General features: G+C 41.9%; 1 protein-coding gene across 1 annotated transcript; it reads left to right on the top strand.

Annotated features, from left to right (window-relative positions):
- The first annotated feature begins 2,921 nt into the window (after window positions 1-2,921).
- FAM241A (family with sequence similarity 241 member A) lies at window positions 2,922-19,539 on the top strand. The gene is made up of 2 exons (XM_079307543.1): window positions 2,922-3,155; window positions 15,752-19,539. Exons 1-2 carry the CDS (start codon window positions 3,054-3,056, stop codon window positions 15,995-15,997), a joined length of 348 nt encoding a protein of 115 aa, XP_079163669.1. The 5' UTR covers window positions 2,922-3,053; the 3' UTR covers window positions 15,998-19,539.
- The last annotated feature ends 160 nt before the right edge of the window (window positions 19,540-19,699 follow it).

Genomic DNA, 19,699 nt, shown 5'->3' with positions numbered 1-19,699 from the left:
TTCTGACTCTCCTTAGTGATCCCCAAATAACAAAGTTGTGCAAGGTGCACTCTCTTTATTCCTTGGGGGATATTTTGTCTGTACATGTATTTATAAATCAGCTAGAAGTTGCCCCAAGCAAAACAGTTATTTTGCAGAATCTGCCCTTTAGATTGTATCTCTGCATTTTTTAATTTTTTGGCACATTGCTTTTTCACCTATCACTTAAATTACACTGAGATTTATCCTCACCTATTCTGAAAGTATTGCTATTGGAAGAAGGCACCATCAGAAGAAGGTCAGACATGTCCAGAGGGCTTTGGGAGGCAGGGAATTTCCCTCAGACAGAGATCTTGAAAGGAAAGTTGTTAAGTTGTGAGGAATCTCTTTTGGTGACAGATTCTTCAGCTTGTTCTTGTGATTACATCCTTATGAAGCTACTGGACACTTCCAGATGTCAGGGAAGAAATCCAAATTTCAGTAAGATAAAGGAGAGACAGAGCAGTTTGCAGCAGCTCAGCTTACATGGACAGATCCAGGCACCAGTGCACAGAGCACACGAATCCTCAGAAAGTTCACCATAGAAAGAGCTAAAAGGTTGCCATACGAGCATTTGCTATGAAGGGGAACGGGTTTCTTTAATGTCAGTGGAGTTGCACAGGTTGCAATGGTGAATGGATCCTAAGAGATCTCAGTGAGGGCTTCTGAGTTCTTTCCCTGAGCACTGGATCTGTTACCCAGAGGTGCTTTCACACATGGAGAGTGCCAGGGAGCCTGAGGCAGTTCTATTGCACTGAGTTGCTCAATGGGAAGAAGCAGTCAAAGGCTGCCAGCTGCAATAGGAAGGAGTGTGGCTTTCTAAGAAATACAACAAACTTTGCTTCACTGCAGAATTAATGGAAGAATCTTTGTCTACAGGGAGATAACATCAAACCAGTGGGACTGCAGATAAGTGAAGAAGAAAAAGTTGCAGCAAGCCAGCCAACACATACTTTACTACTCCTGGCAGGATGGTCATTGATCCCCAGAAGGCAATTGGTCAGAGGCTGTGTTGTGAAGAATAGTAGTGGCCTTAGCATAAACTTTTTTGTAAAAAATTCCTAATGCGGATTTTTGTGATCCACAACCCAGGAAAAAGTTTATGGATGTAAGTGTGCTAAAAAGCTCACTGAAATAGTCACCTAATCTATGCTTAAATTAAGACTTTTTTTCCAGAGGGCTTTTACAGAATGTCAGTACTTTGTGTGACACTTCATTTTTCACAAATTCACACAAATTGTGTGACACTTAATGATTCAGAAATCACCCACAGAGCGGAGAACCTCAGAGATGTTTTACTACACTGCTGCTGAGCAGTCATACTGTGCATAGAAATGTATTACCACAGCGCTTGGTGGTGAAGTCCATAGGATTTTTTCTTGTGTCCAATAATTTTGCATGCTGGCAGGACTACAATAGTTTATGGTCACTGTCTAAACAGTAATATTTCTTCAAACCTCTCCTTGTTCCTAAGAAAAAATACTAACAAGCAAATGGGTTATGGATGAGAACTCTGGTCAAGCAGTTAGTCAGGTCTTCAGGGCAAAATGCTTTTGGCCACCTCGCACCTTGGGGAGCAGATTGGGCTGCTGTTCCATCAGGATGAGCAGCCACAGCTGAGCAGAGCAGGGCGGGTGAAGCAGTGGCCCTTTACCCCAGTGCCAAATCCCAGCTGGCCCTGTGCTGGCCCTCAGCCCCTGCAGCCAAACTGAGGGGCCTGGCAAGTGCAGTGGCTTGTGTGTTGCCCACCACTTACAAAGAACACTTGCTTGTAGCCTGAAGGTGTGACTATGCCACAGTACTCTGAGTGGTTCTTTGGGATCATTTTAGGTGTGCTACAGCTACTGCTGTTTGTTGCCCAACAATGACAGGAAAAGCAAAGACCTGGTAGAATTTGATACAAATGACAGTGGTATCCACATCCAGCCTCGTAGTATCAGTAGGGATGTCTGATTTCCAATGAGTCCTACGCAACCTGTTAGCACCTACACTAATTGCTTATGGAAAGAAAACTGAGCCAAGCAGACCTGCCACCAATTGTGCATGAACTGGATGAGGAGAAAAGATGCATAAGAATGACAACAGTGGTCCCACCACAATTTGGGAATGCCACACACTGAAATCCCACTTCATTTTCAGACTCTGTCCTTCCTGTACTGGGCTAGACAGCATGGATAAGGTATGCAGGGCTGACAGGAGTAAGGTCTCTCTGCAGAGGGACAGTGGCGTGCAAAGTGAGAGCCAGGCACACCCTGTGCTGAAACATTTCATTAACACAGAATCAGAGAATCCCTTGGAAAAAACCTTTAAGACCATTGATTCTGTTAACCCAGCACTGCCAAGTTCACCACTGAACTGTGTTCCCAAGTGCCACATCTACACATCTCTTAATAGCTCCAGGGACGGTGCTTCCACCTGGGCAGCCTGTTCCAATGCTTGATCACCCTTTCACTGAAGAACTGTTTTCCTAAAATCCAGTCTATACCTTCCCCAGCGCCGTCCATACACTAAGTCTTATCTCTGGGGTCTGCTGTTGCGTTTCCTTCTTCCTGGTGTGTATTAGTTCCTTTTAAAGAACAGAAGACACGATGTAAACAGCTTCGGAAGAGCGAGGCCAATGTTTCCCCTTTCCCGAGGGAGGAATAGCAAATGCCACATCTCACACTGACCGGAGGCAGCCGTTCACTCCCCAGGGACACCCCAACGAGGAGTGGTGCTAAAATTAACGCTTTCTTAACACCTGGCACTTCCTGCATTTAACAAGAGCTGTAGAAATCGGGTGGTTTATTTTCCGCTCTAAGGAGCAGCAAGCACCCGCCGGGCCCGGGGCGGGAGAGGCAGCGGGAGGCTCCCCGCCCCGGGGCTGCTGCCAGGGGCCGCCCCCCGCTCCCGCGGCACCGCCCTCCCTCTGTTCCTCCCTCGCTCCCTCCCTCGCTCCGTGCCGCCGCTCCCCCGGACCCCGTGACGGCCCCGTCCCGCCCCGGCAGGCGGGAGCGCGGGGAGCGCTCGGTCCCGCTCGGCGCGGAGCAGCAGCCATGGGCTCGGCGGTGCAGCTCCCGCCGCCCCCGCCGCCTGGGGAATGTGAGCGGGAAGCGGGGGCGGCGGCCGCCCGGCACCGGCGGCGCCTGGAGGAGCAGGTGGGTGCCCGCCCGTGAGGGGTCTGGGAGGGCGGGCCGGGGCTGCCCCGCCGCCGGGCAGCGGCAGAAAAGAGGAGACGCCGTTTGATTCCTCTCGTGTGGCATTCCCCGTCCAGCCGCCCGTGCGAGCCGCTCCCGGGTAACGCTCCATTGCGGCGGGGCTTATGCAACCTGCGTGGGGCTGCCCACGCGTGGGGCTGGGGTGTCCCGCCAGTGGGCCCGCCCGACCCTCGCTCTTTCCGGGACGCGTAGTCTGCATGGACGAAAATGGGAGCAGATGTGCAAGGGTAGTCCCGGCACGGCATGCACATGTATCCCGCTGGAAATAACCGGGGTGCTCTTGCCATCCCCGGAATCCCCCCCAGTAGTTCAGCTCTCGTGTTCGTGCATTTGAGTATTTTATGCTTGTAGTGTCCGTATTAGTTAGGAAACGTAAGATATTGTAACTGGAGGAAAGCACCATTTTTTTTTCTTTTGTCTGTTTCAGGATTTATATTTTTATGGCATGGAAGTGGAATTTTGCTTGGGAGCCGTTTCCTTGTTGTTAGCTGTAAACTGCTTGTCCAGGCACCCTTTTGTTTTGCAGACAGCATCCTCCCGGTGTTTAGACAAAGGCCGTACTTTTAATGCACCTTTATTGATGGTTTATTGATTTATTCATTTAAAGGAAAAGAGAACACAGCCTTTTTCATGCACAGTAGTAGAATGCAATGATCTATTTTGAAATGTATTCATGATTGCAAAGCTGCGGGAGTGCATCTCTAAGTAATTTCCAGATGGTTTTGATTTCGTTAATCATTTTTGTTGAAAATTCTTACAAGATTCTCTACACTTTAACATAAATGAGCCATGTTACAGTTGAAATAATTTAATATTGGAAAGTGTCTGGTAATACTTGCCTGACATTACATCTAGAAGCGGGCCACTCTGAAAGATTCTGCTACTTGAGGATTCACTTAGCCACATTTACATAAGTCAGCGCATCTTCTTTCCCCTTTCTCTAGAAAAATGGGGCAGAGCAAAGCCTGTAGGTAAGGACAGGTGCACCAAGGGAGACTCAGAGTTCTCTCTCTGTATCCATAAGGCCTCCTGCAGGATGTCACAGGGGGCAGGTAAGGAATATAAAGAATACCTGCTGGTTCTGGTTACTGTCCTCCCTGGAAAGAGAGGCTAAAAAGTTGCATCACATCTTCTCATGTATTACAGTGCTTAAACTGGTTGTAATTCCTCACGAAGGAGCTTTTCCCTGCAGTTTACAGCTGCTTCTAAGCGATGAGTGTGTTGTGGTTTCAGGGGATGGAGAGGCTGAAGAGCTGCCTTCCAGTAGAGCCTAAACACATTTTCAAATGAAACTGGTAATAAAGATACTGCTTGGGTGGGCACAGCCACATTTGCCACACAAATTCTCTTTCCTCTCTTTTCAGGCACAGGTCCTGGCACTTTCTGACAAGTTGGGGTGTAACAATAGAATAGCATAAATTTTAAATAGGCCACAAGGAAGAAGGAGAAAATACTTCCTTTTTATTGGATCTGTTTCAGTGTCATAGCACAGAGTAGTTTTTCTGCATACTGAGGTGGAGTCAGCAGAGAAAATAGTAAACTAGGTTTGGAAATAAGGGTTATCACTTATCTTTATATAATATATAGAAAGAATTTAAGTATTGGATAAAGTAACAGTAAAAATAATAATAATTGGATAAATAAGCAGTATTACTTTGTTTTTATCTGTAGGGAAGACACAAGGAGTTGGTGATACCTAAACTTGCTGCAAACTTTGACAGAAAATCCAAGATTCTCTTGTTCAAGAGAAGAACAAACTTGTAGCTTGACTTGCAGGGGCTCCTGTGTTGCCAAGCCTTGTCAGGCTCTGCACCTTTTGTGCTTTCCTGAGTGTGTTCAGTTTTCTCTCACAATAATCAGTTTCTCCTGCTCTTTTTCCTCTCCTGGAGGAATTGTTGCTGATCTTTGCTGTTCCAACAGGCAGGGATCCTGTTTCCAGGCTAGGTCCTTATTGGAGTCTCTGGTGGAGGCCCAAGGCTGTCGCTGTGTTTGCTGAGGGTGTTTGCTCTGCTAACACAGACTCTGTTTTCCTGTTCCATGTTCTCTCCTGAACTATAAATGTGTGCGTCACTTTAGTCAGATGTGCAGTGCAAAAGAAGGCAAAATCTGCTTTGATGTTGGTATAAATTCTTATTTCTCTCATCTGGTGGGAAGGAATGCCTTCATGAGAGAAAATCCTTTGGCCTTTTTTGAGAGGGACTATTAGGTGAGGATCTGGGGCTTCAAACCTGGGTGTGATTTGGTTCTTCCCATTTCCTGCAAAATAAACGCAGTTTGTGTAAGATCATACTTGTAACATAAAACTAAAAGAATAACCTTCCTGACAAGCAGAACCTAAATAATGAGTACGCCCTTTAATTTTTAATTTTTTTTTTTTTTTTTAAGAAAGAGTATTCTGTAGGAAACGAATCTATTTAATGCCAAACCCTCTGGCTTTAATTTTTTATTGAAGCTTATTATTGTGTCAGCAGAGGCATGCTTAATGAAATTACTGACAGGTACTTTTTGAAAGAATGGAAGGATATGTAGCTAAATGTTATACATAGCCTTTGAAATTCATTATTGCAGTAAACTGTAGAATTACCTACTTCTGTGATTAGATTTGGAAGTGGAACTGGATGATAATTTGATATGTATCCTTTGTAGGTTTGCATACAAAGGTAATTACACCTGTTCTAGTCTTCAAAGCACTGCCCAGCCTGGGTAGTTTCTTCCACCTCTCCTATATTGCAGGGGTTCAGAAGTAGTAACTGAAGGCATCCAAAGATTCAGCTGCTCCTGAAACCATGGGAGTAGGTTGCTTCTTTACCCATCCAGGTCACATTTTTTTCCCTAACTGTTGACAGTTATTAGTCAGACACATAAATTGTCCTGTATTTTCAGCATCACTAGAGATAAGGACCTCAGACCTCCTTCTCTAACCCACTTGCTGAAATAGGTTAGCTACTGTCACATTACTGCATTCTAATCTCATCAACACCTATAAATTAAACTATTAAATAAGGATAGAAAAGCATGAGTGTGTAAAAAAAGTTGATGCAGAAGTCCTGCATGCACATCAGCTGCATCCTGCACATGCCCTACAGCAGGACATGAGGTGGTATTAGCAAGATGCCCAGCACCCTGCCTGTCTGTAGGGACTTTGCAGCCAAACTGTGTGTCACAGTGGAGCTCCTGACAGCCGTGGCACTGTGGCTGCCTTCTGTACTGAGAATTGTGGGTAGTTCCCTGTCTGGGCAAAGATGGGCTTTAGTTCCTTGTAATCGAAGTTGAGGGCTATAACAAAATTCCCAGTTGCTTCAGTGAGGAAGGATTTCCACACTGGTTTAGATACACAGAATCTACAGTGCTGTTCAACTGTAAAGCAAAGGCTTCTAGAAAATGTTGAAGTGCAAAGTTAATATGTGATACATGTATTTGCAAGTAGTTAGCATAGACTATCATCTTTTCATTAACCTGAGGTTTTAAGCCTTTAGAATGTTTTATTGTTATTTTGAAGAGTGTTTTATGGCTGTAAGTGGAGTATTTTATCTTCTAATAGATGGCTTCAGATTTAGAGGTGCTGTTACAAAAGGGCTTTGAGAATTGAGAATTTTGTTGAGGAGATATGGGTGTCTTAACTAATTTCAAGCCTTAAACTTTTTTAATAACTTTACAGTATCCATAGTTTCTCCAGAATGGAGAGGATAAGCAGAAGCAGAACTAGAGAATAACATCAACAGACATGTGGTAAGCCTTGTGTAAAATCTTCATTAGGCTGTTGGGTGGTTGTGAGCTGTGTTGCTCAGAGTGGTATAATTTCAGTCATAAGTCAGTAATAACTAAGAATGTTTTAAAGCACCCTTGTGTATTTGTAACTTGTAATGCCTAAGGCTGGAAACCTTTTCTAATTTATCCCATGCTGAGATAATCTGAAAATTGTAGGTTTCTCCTGCTCACAGTTGTTGAGCAGTAGTCGTACTTGACAAGGAGGACTTAATCCCAAATTTGTTCTGGCTCTACATATAAATTAACTCTATTGCAGAGGTTTTCATATCTGTAAGATAATAGATGATAATAACTTTCTTAAAACCATTATTAAGTTTTCTGGGGCTTAACAGCATTAGAAAAAAAAACCCCAACCCTTCAAAATACCCGTAGCACCTACAATAGATAGAATACTATGCTTTGTTTGAATGATGGGAAGATCACATTTTCTTAAAGAAAAAAGTATTCTGGAGATAGAAGCAAATAGAAATACCCTCTTTAAAAGGCAAAATTAACAGCTGTTGCTTTTCAGCAAGCCAGTGCATTTGATACCACGCTGAATGTACGGGGACTGCAAACCTTTTTGCAGAGTCAAGCTGACCAGTTTTAGTGGGGGACCCTGATAAATGAAATCCAGTAGAAATTAAATGTTGCAGGTGTAATGAAAAGATGGATTAGATATTGCATTAGATCTAGTGTCTGTGTAAAATTGTGTTATGGATGGAAGTTACAGGGACAGTAGCAGGAGCATAAGAAAAAGTGTGAACAGCATCTTTAAAGTGGGGGAGAGAGGTAGAGGATCTTGACATGGTGGTAGCTGTGTTTCTTCTCCCATGGACCCTCCTGTGCCAGGTTCCTTCTTTCACACTTTCCCATCTGGTGCTGCATTAGTGGGGAATTCACTCCTGAAATTATGGGACTTTTCTTGTGTTTTTCAAGGTAAGCCTCTGTTCTTTTTGAAGCTCTGTACATAACTTGAAGTATCTAGAAAAGGCTTTTCATCTCTTCAGCACTAAACTTCTCCTGGTATTTCAGAGCTTGTTCCAGCATCTGTTGATTCTAAACTTGAGTTGCTGCAAAAGCTGACTAAAGGGAATCCTGCACTGTTGCTTTTCTTATGTTGTTGCTTGTTTCTGTAGAAACATCTTGTCTCAATTTTATAAATGATTTCTAGATCCTTGCTGTAAAAGGAATGTTAACCCAATCTTTGGTTTGCAGTCTTTTGTTTAAACTTCCCCTAAGTATGTCACTTTTATTGATAGCTGCTGTAAAGTACTTTTGGTATTAAGAACTTTTCTAGTTTTCTTGAATTTGCTTCTTTTTCCCAGAGGAAGAAGTTAAACTTAGTTTTTTCTGTCATTTCTCATCTGTAATTGAGTTTGGTTTTTTTCCTCATTTCTAAATCTACTGATCTTTTCATAGTTAAATATCAGATTAAAATTAGCCTAGAGAAATGAACCTGGTTGGTCATTGTTGGGTTTTTTCCTCTCCAGACAGCTGAAATTAATTTTCTTATCTTTATAGTCTGTTGGCTGAATATCAAGATCATTTTACTGCTTGTGTTTACAAGGTTAAATACTATTTGTTAGTTTTACACAAGCAAAGGATGCAAAGTCTCTTCCTGTAGTAAAGAGGAAGAAAATCAGAAACATTTTCAATAAAATCACTTGCAAATTTCACTTTCTTTTAATTAAGCCTAAGATGTCTTTTAAGTACAAGAAAGCAGGGTGACATACTGATCAGATGTTACTAGTAACAAAATTGTTTTGCATATGTGGAGAAGTAGGGGGCAGAAAGGTGGCAGCCAGCAGGCCAGTGCATCAGCAGGGTTTGTGCTGGTGACCTGCAGTGGGGTGAGGCTGTGGTTTGCACAGAGAGGAGCCCACCAGCTGGGAACCCACTGCTGGCTGCAAATCTCCAGAGCCTGTCCATGGCCATACACTTGGTGGTCATATGGCTGAGCACCAGCAAAATTGGATCATTTATTCCCTCAGGAGTTCCATGGCTGGCTACCCAACTATTAAATATTTGTAGCTGTGTGTTGGCTGGTGTGTCCCTGTCTGTACCCAGCAGAAGTCAGTGTCTTATTCGGGAGGGGAGGGAACTTGTGGTTTCTTCATCCTGGTCTCTGTCATCTGCTCACTTCCTTCTCTTTTTTTTTTTTTTTTCTTAAGAGTTGTCCTGAAGTGTTTTCAGTTTTAGTTTGCATCTTCTAAAAAAGATAGCTCTGAGGCATTCTTTTCTGAACATTAACATCCCAACTTACTGAAAAATACTCTTGTATTTGAAAGTAAGCGTGTTCTTCAAGTCATATCTCACTGGCTTTTTGACATTTAGGTGTCTGTGGGCTTCAGATAACAGACACACCACCTGTTCCCTGGAGTAAAAATAACCACAACTAGTGTCAAATAGATCGTGAGAAGTTAAATACTGCAGGGAAAACTTCTTACTTGAAAAAAAAATGGTTTGGGCAGGTGGGAATGTAAATATGACAGGGTTGGGTCTTTTTAACATCTCATTCAGAAGTCATCCCTGCGTTCTTTCTTACAGGAATTTTTTAACATCTCATTTAGATGTCATTAGGCATGTGCTTGCTATGGAATTCAAAAGGGATTTCTTTTCTACATAGTCTGGAAATAATTTTATTAAATATGCCATTTTTTTTCTTCATAATTGTTCATATGATGGATTGTGATCTGAGGCATGTCAAACCATTTGGAGACATTGCTGCTTTTCTGTGGTGGAGGTGAATGTTGTGTATACTTCGGTGTCCTCTCTCATTACCTTCTTTGCCCAGCATCATTTTTTTGACTGTAAAATCATAAGCTTTGACATGGAGAGTAGTTGTTTTACCAATTTATTGGCCTTGTCTCCTTCATTGTTGGAATTCAATGTTTGTCTAACACTCTTTCAGGTATTTGATGCAAGAAAAGAGGCAGTTATAGACTTGTACTCAGTCTGGTGCTGTTGTTAAGTCTGTGATGAAAATTTTTCAGGTTGTCTGAGCAAGAGAAGATTTTGAGATTTCTTCTGTTAAATAGTCATGACCAAATAGAAGAATGCTACTTGGTTTGCTTTAATGGATCTTGTTCCTTCATAGTAGTTAAATGGATTTTTTTTTTTTAACAAAACATCCTTAATCTTCATGTGGAGCCAGTTCCTTATGGTCATCTATTCCCTCCTCCCACAAAGGCTCCTGAACTTTATCCAACTATTTCACTCAAGTCAGTTACTTGAGTTCTTTTTCCACACACACAAAAGTTCCAAACGAAACACACCACCTCAAGATTCTTAGGCTAAGTGTGGAAAGCTGTGGATCAAGCTGCTGCTTCAGCAAATAAAATGTCTGGAAAAACATAACTATACCTCTCCACACAGCCACATCAGGGGTGAGGTAACAGAACTGAAACTTGTGGTTACTTTAGAGCTGTTCAGTCCTCCCAGCAGAAAAAATAAGTGTTAAATCTGTGCTCACTTGCAATTTTGTATTAGCCATAGGAAAATAACTTCCTAAGTGTGTCGAATAGTTTTGTGTCCCTCTAGGATCCATTTGTGTTCTGCATCCTCCAAGGGCTTGGCAGACTTTGTGGTGTGATCTGAAAATAGGTGCAGGAACTGCTCTCAGCAATTTGAGGGGAAAAGACCATTAACTGGCTACATTGCACATGGGAGCTGCAGACAGGGATCAGTTGTAGGGCACTATGAAAAGTACAGTGCTAACTTTATCCTTCTCCTAGGGAATAGCATATGACTCACTGCAAAGATGGCTCCATTCTGGAGGGAGGATGTTGTGGTGGGATCTCATGTTTCACTGCCTGATCAAAGCACCCTTTGATAGGAAGGGGGTAAGCAAGAAGAAAATTGTCCTGTTAGACTGGTGTGGAGCAGCCTGTTTGTGACATACCATGTGTTTTCCTGAGTTTAGGAAGCAGTGTGTTTCAGTGAATGTGTGGAAGTTTGCCATAAGCAGGGGTGGTTAGTGGTCAGAACACGGGGTATCTTGTGTGCTGTGTTGATAACAAACGTAACTGGAAAAGCCACAACTGGATGTTAGTTGGGTTCAGTAGGATGACTGGGAACTTCACCTTCTTTGTTATTTTAAAGCTAGTCAAGGAAAAGATTCAATTACGTGAGGGATTTTCTTTCAGAAGCACTTCAGGGATATAGGAGCATCAGCTGTTCTGGAAGCAGATGGAACTTGTCAGTAGCTCCTCTATGACCTCCTCGTAGGGTTTCATTCTGAAAGAATACAATTTTATGGCATACTGGATCACATCTGCAAGGTCCTGTCATGCTTCTCCTTGAAGCATCAAAGCTCCTAAGCTATTTGGCCCTAACAGAGGGGGAAATTTAGTTCCAGGTTTCAGTATAAAAGTTTTTCAGAGTTTGGATGTTCAAGTTCTGACTTTCTGCCAGTGAGCAGTGAGAGACAGCAGACCATGGCTTTGCTGGTGTAAATGTGATCTTTTGAATAGGGAGGGAAATTTAGCAAACATCTGAAAAGACCAGAGGAAATTAAGTGGTTGGTAGGAACCTGCAGGTACCAATGGATTTGTGAAGGACATTGTTTGTGCATGCTGGGCAGTGGAATGGATCAAATGCTTCCCTTTCTGTTCTGTATAACTGTTTTTAACTTTGAATCATTTAAAATAAAAAATTAGAAACCAAATACAAAATTGAGTGTGGAGTACTTCAAACTCTGGAGCCCCCAGCACAGGAGAGACATGGACCTGCTGGAATGAGTGCAGAAGATGGCCATGAAGATGCTCAGAGATGCATGAAGATACACCTCTCCTGTTAAAACAGGCTGGAGAGAGTTGGGGCTGTTCAGGCTGGAGAAGAGAAGGCTCCAGGGAACCATTATAGCACTTTCCAGTGCCTAAAAGAAGAGAATTCAAGAGGGGCTTTTTACAGGGGCATGTAGGGATAGTACAAGGGGAATGGTTTCAAACTGACAGAGGATAGATTCAGACTGGGTCATCCCAGTGAGTCTAAAATAAAATTATATTGATGTAAAATTAATTTAAATTACAGTAAGAAGTAATTCATTACAGTAATTTGATAAGAAACATTAGGTTAGGAAAGAAATGCAGTCAGCATTTCTAATACATTCTGGTTTAGACTTGCGTAGGAAAGCCTTGTTCTCCTTTCTCCTTCAGGAATAATACCATATGTCTATTTGGTGAGTGTCTTTTCAGCCAGCTGGAGGAAGGGGGTAAGACAATCCTTGTCTGGGAGACAGTGCTGCTGTTCCTCTCATTTCAGGAGAGATTTTGGGCAATCTGTATCCATCTAGATCTCTGGCTGCACTGCTGTTCCCCAGTCCTTCTGAATTTCTTCATCACCCCTATGTTTCAAAGAGTGAGAAGATGCAAACAAATGAGTGCAGATTAAGTGGTTGTCTCTTACATTCTCTGCTGAACTGTAGCAGATGAGGTCTGGGAGTGCCCCCTGCCTGGCACCTCTGAGCTGTGAGGAGAAGAGCAGCTGGGCAAGGCCTGAAAGCAAGTTTTCTCTGAGGCTAGTGCAGATCACGAAATTCCCTCTGCTCCCTCCTGATATATACTTGATTCTTAAAAGTTATAAAGTGTAGGCTGAGTTGTTGATTTTTTTAAACTAGCAACTTTGAAACAGAAACTTCTGCTTTTACATGGGGAAGCTCTGGTTTTGCAGAGGCAAGGGGTGCAGCTGCTCGAAATGGGTACATTTCTCTCTGCACATTTTGTCTTATGGTAGTGTCTGTATAGTTTTAAGCTGATACAGTAAGATTAGTATGAAAATGGATCAATAAAAATTAAAGAGTCAGCTGGGAACTCTGTGTTCGCTGAAGATGGCGAATTTCTAAAATGGTTTAGAAAAGTATTTTTCAGTGGAAAAAAAAAATAAGAAATTGGTTCTGAGATTCTGATTTGAGAGCTATGGCACATATAGGCGACTGTATGCTGTTTTACTCGTGCCCTGAAAGCTAGAGAAATTCTAGCTGCATTGTTAAAGCTTTATTTATTATTCCTTAGCAGTTTGGAGTATTGTAACATTACTGGCATTTGCCCTAAAGGTTCTGTTTTAGCTACACCTCTGAAGACACGTATTTGTCCAGCATGTGAAATATCATGCAATAGTAAAGAAAAATATGCCATCAGTGTTTTCATGACTGATCATCTGTTCTCTTCACTTTCTTTTTGCTGAGTTGCCTGAAGCAAGATATGTTTAGCCTGAATTAACAGAAGCAGACTTTGAAGTCTTGAGAATTTCCATGATAATTTTGAAAGGTTTTATAATAAATTGAAAAATATTTGGAAAATTAACTTGACACCTATTATGTAATTAAACATACACTTGTCAGTCTCTGTGCCTGGCAGCTCCCTGTGTGTCTTTTAGAGTCCATAAATCTACCCTTGTTTGAGAAGGTGAGGGAAGGGTAATGAAAAAATCAAAAATACCTGGACAGCCTATGTGAGGTGGAATTTACTATGTTTACCTTGTTTAAGAGACAGTGTGCAGCTTCTTGCCGTTAACTTATCAAAGCAAGCAGGGCTGCAAGCACAGTCATGTGTCCTACAGCTGCCTCATACCAGGACAGATGATGTTGGCATGGATGTGTGTGGTAAATCCTCCTTTGCCCAGTGGGAGCTGTGGAGGAGTTTGCAGACCTGTGTCTGCTGCAGCGTCCTGGCCAGTGCTGCATTTGCTTTGTGCAGAGGCTGCCAGGGCCTTGCTGAGTACCACTGACAAGCCAGGGGCAAAGTGATGTGTATGTTTCCCCTCCTGGTTGCCCTGGCCATGGCTATAAATGCAGTGATTTCTCAGCTGTTCTCTCAGAGGTGGTCTCTGCACTACTTGAGCTGTGCTCTGAGCCCCTCCACCATCATCTGCCACGTGGTCCCTCTGGTCTCTACATGCAGGAAGCAAATAAATGTATTTTCCCTTCTCAGCAGCACATCCCTTCTCTTTTCCCCTAGTTGTGATCAGTGTACACTTCGACTAAGAGTCTGTCTCTCTGTGCTCTTTGGGAATAGAGGGATAAGAGTTCCATTGTGTTTGCAGCCCTGCCTGGTTTACAGGAGCTCACAAGAGGCTCTGCTTTTCCAGAAGACACTGATCTTGAAACATTTGGATTATTGATGAGTCAATGTTTAATTGAATTAAATAAAGCACAGTTAAAGCCAAAATGCTGAAGGAAATCCAGTAAGGGGGATAAAACAACCTGGGCCTGTGAAGTGGGCTGAAGAGAGGCAAGAGAGTGTCTGCCTGTACATAAACCTGCAGGACTGCAGTTCTCCCCTCTCAGGCTCTTCTGTAGAACCATAGAAAGAGTGAACAGAGTATTAGTTACGAGTTACTTGTGAGCACATTACTATTTAGGCTTCCTGTACCTGTCCCTTTATGGAATTCAGTAACGAAGCTTAAGCCAGACTCTTTATAAATAAGTAAATTTGGAAAAAAAAAAAATCTTGGTACTTTCAGCTGAGGGACTGTTGATGTTTGTTGGGGTTTTTTTCAGCAGCAGCTGTAGAGCTTTACCCAGAGCATTCAACCAGCAGGTTCTGCATGGTGGCCTTAAGTCTGGCCTAGAAAAACAACATTGGCTTCCTTTGGTCTTTGCTGGATGTTTTTATGTAAGAATGGTAATTCACTTCATTATTTATTAATGGAGGGCCTGGCACTGGTGTGAAAGGAGATTCCTGTTTTTCTACCAAGACCATGCCATGGAACAAGGGATGCAGAATAGCATTCATCCTTGAAGGTGGAACATGTTTGCTTTGAATCTGGAAGTAGACTAATTGCACATAGAGCTTGTGGGCAATTTGTAGGATCTATTGATTAATTGACTGAATTATTTATGAGTACCTGCTGCATGTGTTTTCATTGCTGCTAATGGAAGCATTAGAAGACTCACATTCATCATCTTGAAAGCATGTTTGTCCTGTCATACCCAAACACAAGGCAATAAGGTTTTGTGCAAAGAATCTCTGGACACTGGGAAAGAGAGATGGGATCTCAAGCTCTAATCTAGTTACAATTTACATGTTGAAACATTGATGTTTTCTGCAGTGATGTTTATATATTTACCTGTGGCATCCGCACTTGAAGACAGACCTCTGCCTCCCTGTGCATTTGCTCTGCCATTTTTTATTTCAAAAGTCTAGAACTTGTTTTTCCTTCCCTTTCCATTTTTTACACCACCACTTTGCATCTGTGCAGTCCTTGGTCTGTCTCCCTTTGCCTGACTTGCATGGCTTCCTACACCAACATCAGGATAGATGTTTGTCACTTTCCTGGTCAGATCTAGTGCCCTTATTTCAGCAGTGATTAGTAGCCCTTCAGTTCCTGAGCTTTGGTGCAAAATATTTCATAGTTCATGTTTAATAGTTTGCTATAATTCTTGTAGTTCTAGAGATGTTCTGGAAATAATTCAGCCAAATCCCCTCCCTGAGAGGCATCTCATTCCATTGTGGTTGCCTTGACAACCACGGGAGGTTGCACAGACAGGTAAGCTGTGTGACCTGCAGGAGAGCTTTACACCTCCTCTAGAGTGGCATCTGGAGGGGAGGGAGGCTGTCACATTTGCAGCACCACTTCAGATGTCCCAGGCTTGGACATATGATGCCCATAGCATTGTACCAAGGTCATAAGCTATGTAGCATTTTCAGTCTCTTGATTTTAGGTGTAGATTTATTGCATGTGTATCTTAGTTTTATGTATTCAGATAGAAACAGATGAGAGACTTGCTCAGAATCACTGTAATAAAACTGTACAACGTATTTCCTCTTTTTGTCTTCCATCTGCAGGTCCACCAAGAACAAAGGACCCACACCACGGAACCTGTGATAGATGACTATAAAAAGATGGGGACTCTCTTTGGAGAGCTAAACAAAAGCCTTATCAGAATAGGCTTCACAAGGATGTACTTTGGAGAACGGATAGTAGAACCTGTAATAATTATATTCTTCTGGGTTATGCTCTGGTTTCTTGGCCTACAGGCTCTTGGACTGGTGGCTGTTCTGTGCCTTGTCATTATTTATGTACAACAGTAAAATTTTATAGATATTATTTGTATTATGTATTTCAGCACTGTCACTGTGTCAGTGGATTTATGCATTTAAGTAAATGGATGGTATGTCAAAAGCTGCGATGCTTCAAATTGCTAAACTTCTGATGAAGGGGACTAAAATTACCTTTTAAGCCAAATCAGCAGTGGCCTACTACATCTTTTAGGGAGAAGAAAGGAGATGTTTATAATATAATTGTGTGAAGGGTACTGTTTTCTGGGCTCTTGGGGCCTTTGCGGAAGGACTGGCTTTTCATTTTCCCCTCCCTTCTCCCCATGTTCATGCTTTCTATAGCGAAAATTTCATGTCTGGTTTTAAGAGGACACTTGATGTGAGTGCTCTGTTTCACTGCTGGGGGAGGGGCTTGTGTGCTGTTTGTTCCCTGAATCTGCATAATTTATTAGTGTTTTGCTGGAAAGCTAAGTCTGTACAAGGGAGACCTGCAATGACAAACATTTTTAAGATGAATACAATTTCCAGACACAAAAGCAACTTTGGTTAGTGTAGTTTATAGTAAGCTCTCCCCCAGGAAACAAGCTATACCAGCAAAATGCCCTTATAATGATGTTAGTGACTTCAAGACTTCAGCTGTTGTTTAGGAGGAATTGCAGTCCTGCATTGCCCAGGTGGTCTAATGCTGCACTGCCTTGTTTTTTGGAAATGTACGCAGCTCCTGCTGCTATTTTTCTTTCTTTATTCTTTGTACTTGCTCTTTCCCCCAGCCCTCCTTCTTAAGATAAATATTTGGATAATTCATGGAGTTTGTAGGTAGTTCCAGCTGCAGTGTTGGACACTTGCCATTCCAGACAGCAGTGCTCGAATGTTGTCTTCTTCTTCTGGGTGATGTGAGAAGTGGCTGAACAACCAGATATCAGAGCAGATTTATCAATGCTTCCCAAATTTGCTGCAGTGTGGGTCCACACAGACTAAAGCATTGTGCACCTAAGCAAACTGCACCTGTTTCCTTCATGCAAGACAAGAATGGAGTTGAAACCAGGTGGTCATTTTACTTCATAGTTTTAACTGGCTCCTTGCCACACTAGGCAGCAAAAATGCCTACCTATAAGTGTAGGTCATGGCCACACAACCTAGAGAATAGGTTATATAGATTCAGGAGTGGATGCAAAATTCACTCAGCTCCCAGTAGCCACCTCAGGGGTATGCTGGGTATTTCAAAGTTCTCTTCTCATGAACAGAAACAGAAAAATGGGCCAGAATCTTTACTACTTCTACTTTATTACTACTGCTAAATAGGCTACCAATTTAATATTTGTTTTACATTACTTTTAGCAAGAAACTTAATTGCAGAATTAGCTTCATCTGTGGTAGAGTGAAATTGTCTATTTGCTTAGAGGTGTGTAATAGGAGATGTGAAATTTACAGAAATTTACTTAACCTCTTGCAGTGACTTTTTACCTAAATGTTTTTACAACAATAAATTAGTTGAAGATGCTGTCTTATTCAAAGACTTTTAAAGTTAAAGATTCTCTATATAGTCCCAGTCCTGCTACTGGATTCTCAAGTCCAGCTTTATGCATGAGTCATTTTGTCTGTTAGGCTCTGTTTCCAGGACTCCTGGCTCCAGTTCTTACAGACTTTCCTGTTAGGTAAATAATTGTTATTTATGGCAGTGAACATGAAAGCCCAGCTCCTCTAGAGTCTTCTGTACTGAAATGCCATCTCTGGACATGTCTCTGTGTTTTTCTAATGACCAAGTAGTATCCTTCTGGGGAGACAGGTCACCTCTCTGGATCTTCAGATGACCCTGCATGTGGATTCAAGAGGCTCTGCTGAACCAGCAGGACTACAGGGCACTGGAACTGAGGCCCAGCTGTGTAGTTAGATGGCAACGTGTGTTGATTGGCACCTGGTTAAATAGTTATGCTGGTGGGGGGAAACATTGGTGTTTATGGGTACAGGGGGTTTTGTTGTTCAAAACTTGGAGTCTCAAAGCAAACAGCAAGTACAGGCTGAACTCAGAGCCAGGATCTCTGTGCTCAGAAGTGCCTAGGGGTAAGCTTTGGGATTTTTTTCAAGTCCCCTAGAAGGAGCACATCTGTTTACATCTTTGTGTATTTGTATAGATAAAATGATGGGGTTATGTGTATTCTCCTCTTGTATAAGGGCTGTGTTACAAAAGCACCTTGTTGTTAAAAGTTAAAATAAAAAAGAAATCCTTTCTTTCTTCCCACAATCCAGTTACTGTACAAAGGATTTAATCTAATTCCTTTCATCCCAAAGGAAAAAGTGTGTCTGTGATACCCTTGTTGCAGTAGTTCTCTTGAGTAAAGATGCTGTGCTGTGAGATGGCATGTGGTATTTCCTTGAAGTGTCATTTTGCTCCTTTTGTACATAAGGAAGGGGGAACAGTGAGCCATGGGTGTGACCAGCATCTTAAGTGAGGGTGTTGTTTATATGTTCATATGCATGTGACCTTTCAATATGAGCAGAACTGTGACTGTTGCACTCATTAATTCAGTTCAATTGTTTGTTTGATGTTCATGTTTGTTCACATGTACTCTGGGGAAAGGTAGGGTAGTTTTGGGACTGAGATTGTGTTTAGTAAATGTCCTAGGTGGTTTCTCTTAAGGGTAACTGTATCTTGTCCTTTATAGAAGTTTTGTATTTTTAAAAAACTGAAAGAATAGTGCTAGTGGTAAAAGGTTGGCTGAAAATGGAAAAAGAAGAATGCATTGCATGGACAATCCCACTCTCCTGTTTGGTTTCATACATTCCCTTGTATGTAACAATTTGTACTGAAGTGTCTGTCCTAATTTTGTGCAATTACTATACTATCTGCCTCTCATTTGCAGGGAAAGCAGGAGGAGGAAAAAGGGGAATGGGTAGAATCAGACATAAAGAGTGGAAAGTGGAACGCGGTGAAACGATGCATAGGTATCCAGAGAAATCTGATCATAAATGTGTGCCAAAAGTAGGAGGAAGTGTGTGAATAGTCCTTGCTTGTGTTCTTTATTCCATCCAGACATAGTAGGAAAGCAAAGAAATCACCAAATGTTCAAAGGATGTCCCTGGCTAAAAAAGCAGGAGGTTAATTTTTAAAATAATAAAAAAAAGACAATTTCACTGTTGTCTATATATAGTAAAAACTGATAATGTTGTTTATGCTGTTATATATCCTTATTGATAGAACTGAAAGCACTTTTATGCATCTGTGTGTAGAACTGTATGAAAGAGTTATGTCCCTTAAATCTGTGTTAAACAACAACAAACAATATAATTCCTGTTGGTCAGAGTGACATTGCAAGTGTTTTACATAATCTCCATTTTTAAAGGGATGGACTCTTCAGTACTGTTTCACACCTGCCAAATGCCTAAACGGTTGAAATAGTGTGTACAGAGAAACTCTGCAGGAGAACCTTGGAGAACCCTGTTTGCACTGAAACATCATCACATCAAAACAGTCCATATAAAAAGGAAAAAACACATTTCTTAAAAACTCTGTATTGAATTAATCCTATGGGAAGCACTTTGTTACTCTTTCTAATAAAAAATATTGCCATCAATTACATCTGTGAATTCTTTGTGGTGCTTTGTTCAAAGTTACTTAGATACTTTCAAAATGTCGTGGTAGGCCCAGATGAAATGGGGCAGTGTTCAGATATCCACTGAAATAGTTTACTTGCAGCTGGTGGAGAAAAAACTGCAGTACAAGAGCTAAATAAACTG

The sequence above is a fragment of the Erithacus rubecula genome, assembly GCF_903797595.1.
Source record: "Erithacus rubecula genome assembly, chromosome: 5".
NCBI classification, from domain to species: domain Eukaryota; kingdom Metazoa; phylum Chordata; class Aves; order Passeriformes; family Muscicapidae; genus Erithacus; species Erithacus rubecula.
Note: the sequence above shows the minus strand (reverse complement) of the source record. Positions and strands in the feature narration are given on the sequence as shown.

Bases quoted from the DNA above. Each gene is read 5' to 3' on its own strand.
- FAM241A (XM_079307543.1), top strand. From the start codon at position 3,054: ATGGGCTCGGCGGTGCAGCTCCCGCCGCCCCCGCCGCCTGGGGAATGT. The intron at 3,156-15,751 runs GTGGGTGCCCGC...TTCCATCTGCAG, and splicing joins GGCGGCGCCTGGAGGAGCAG to GTCCACCAAGAACAAAGGAC.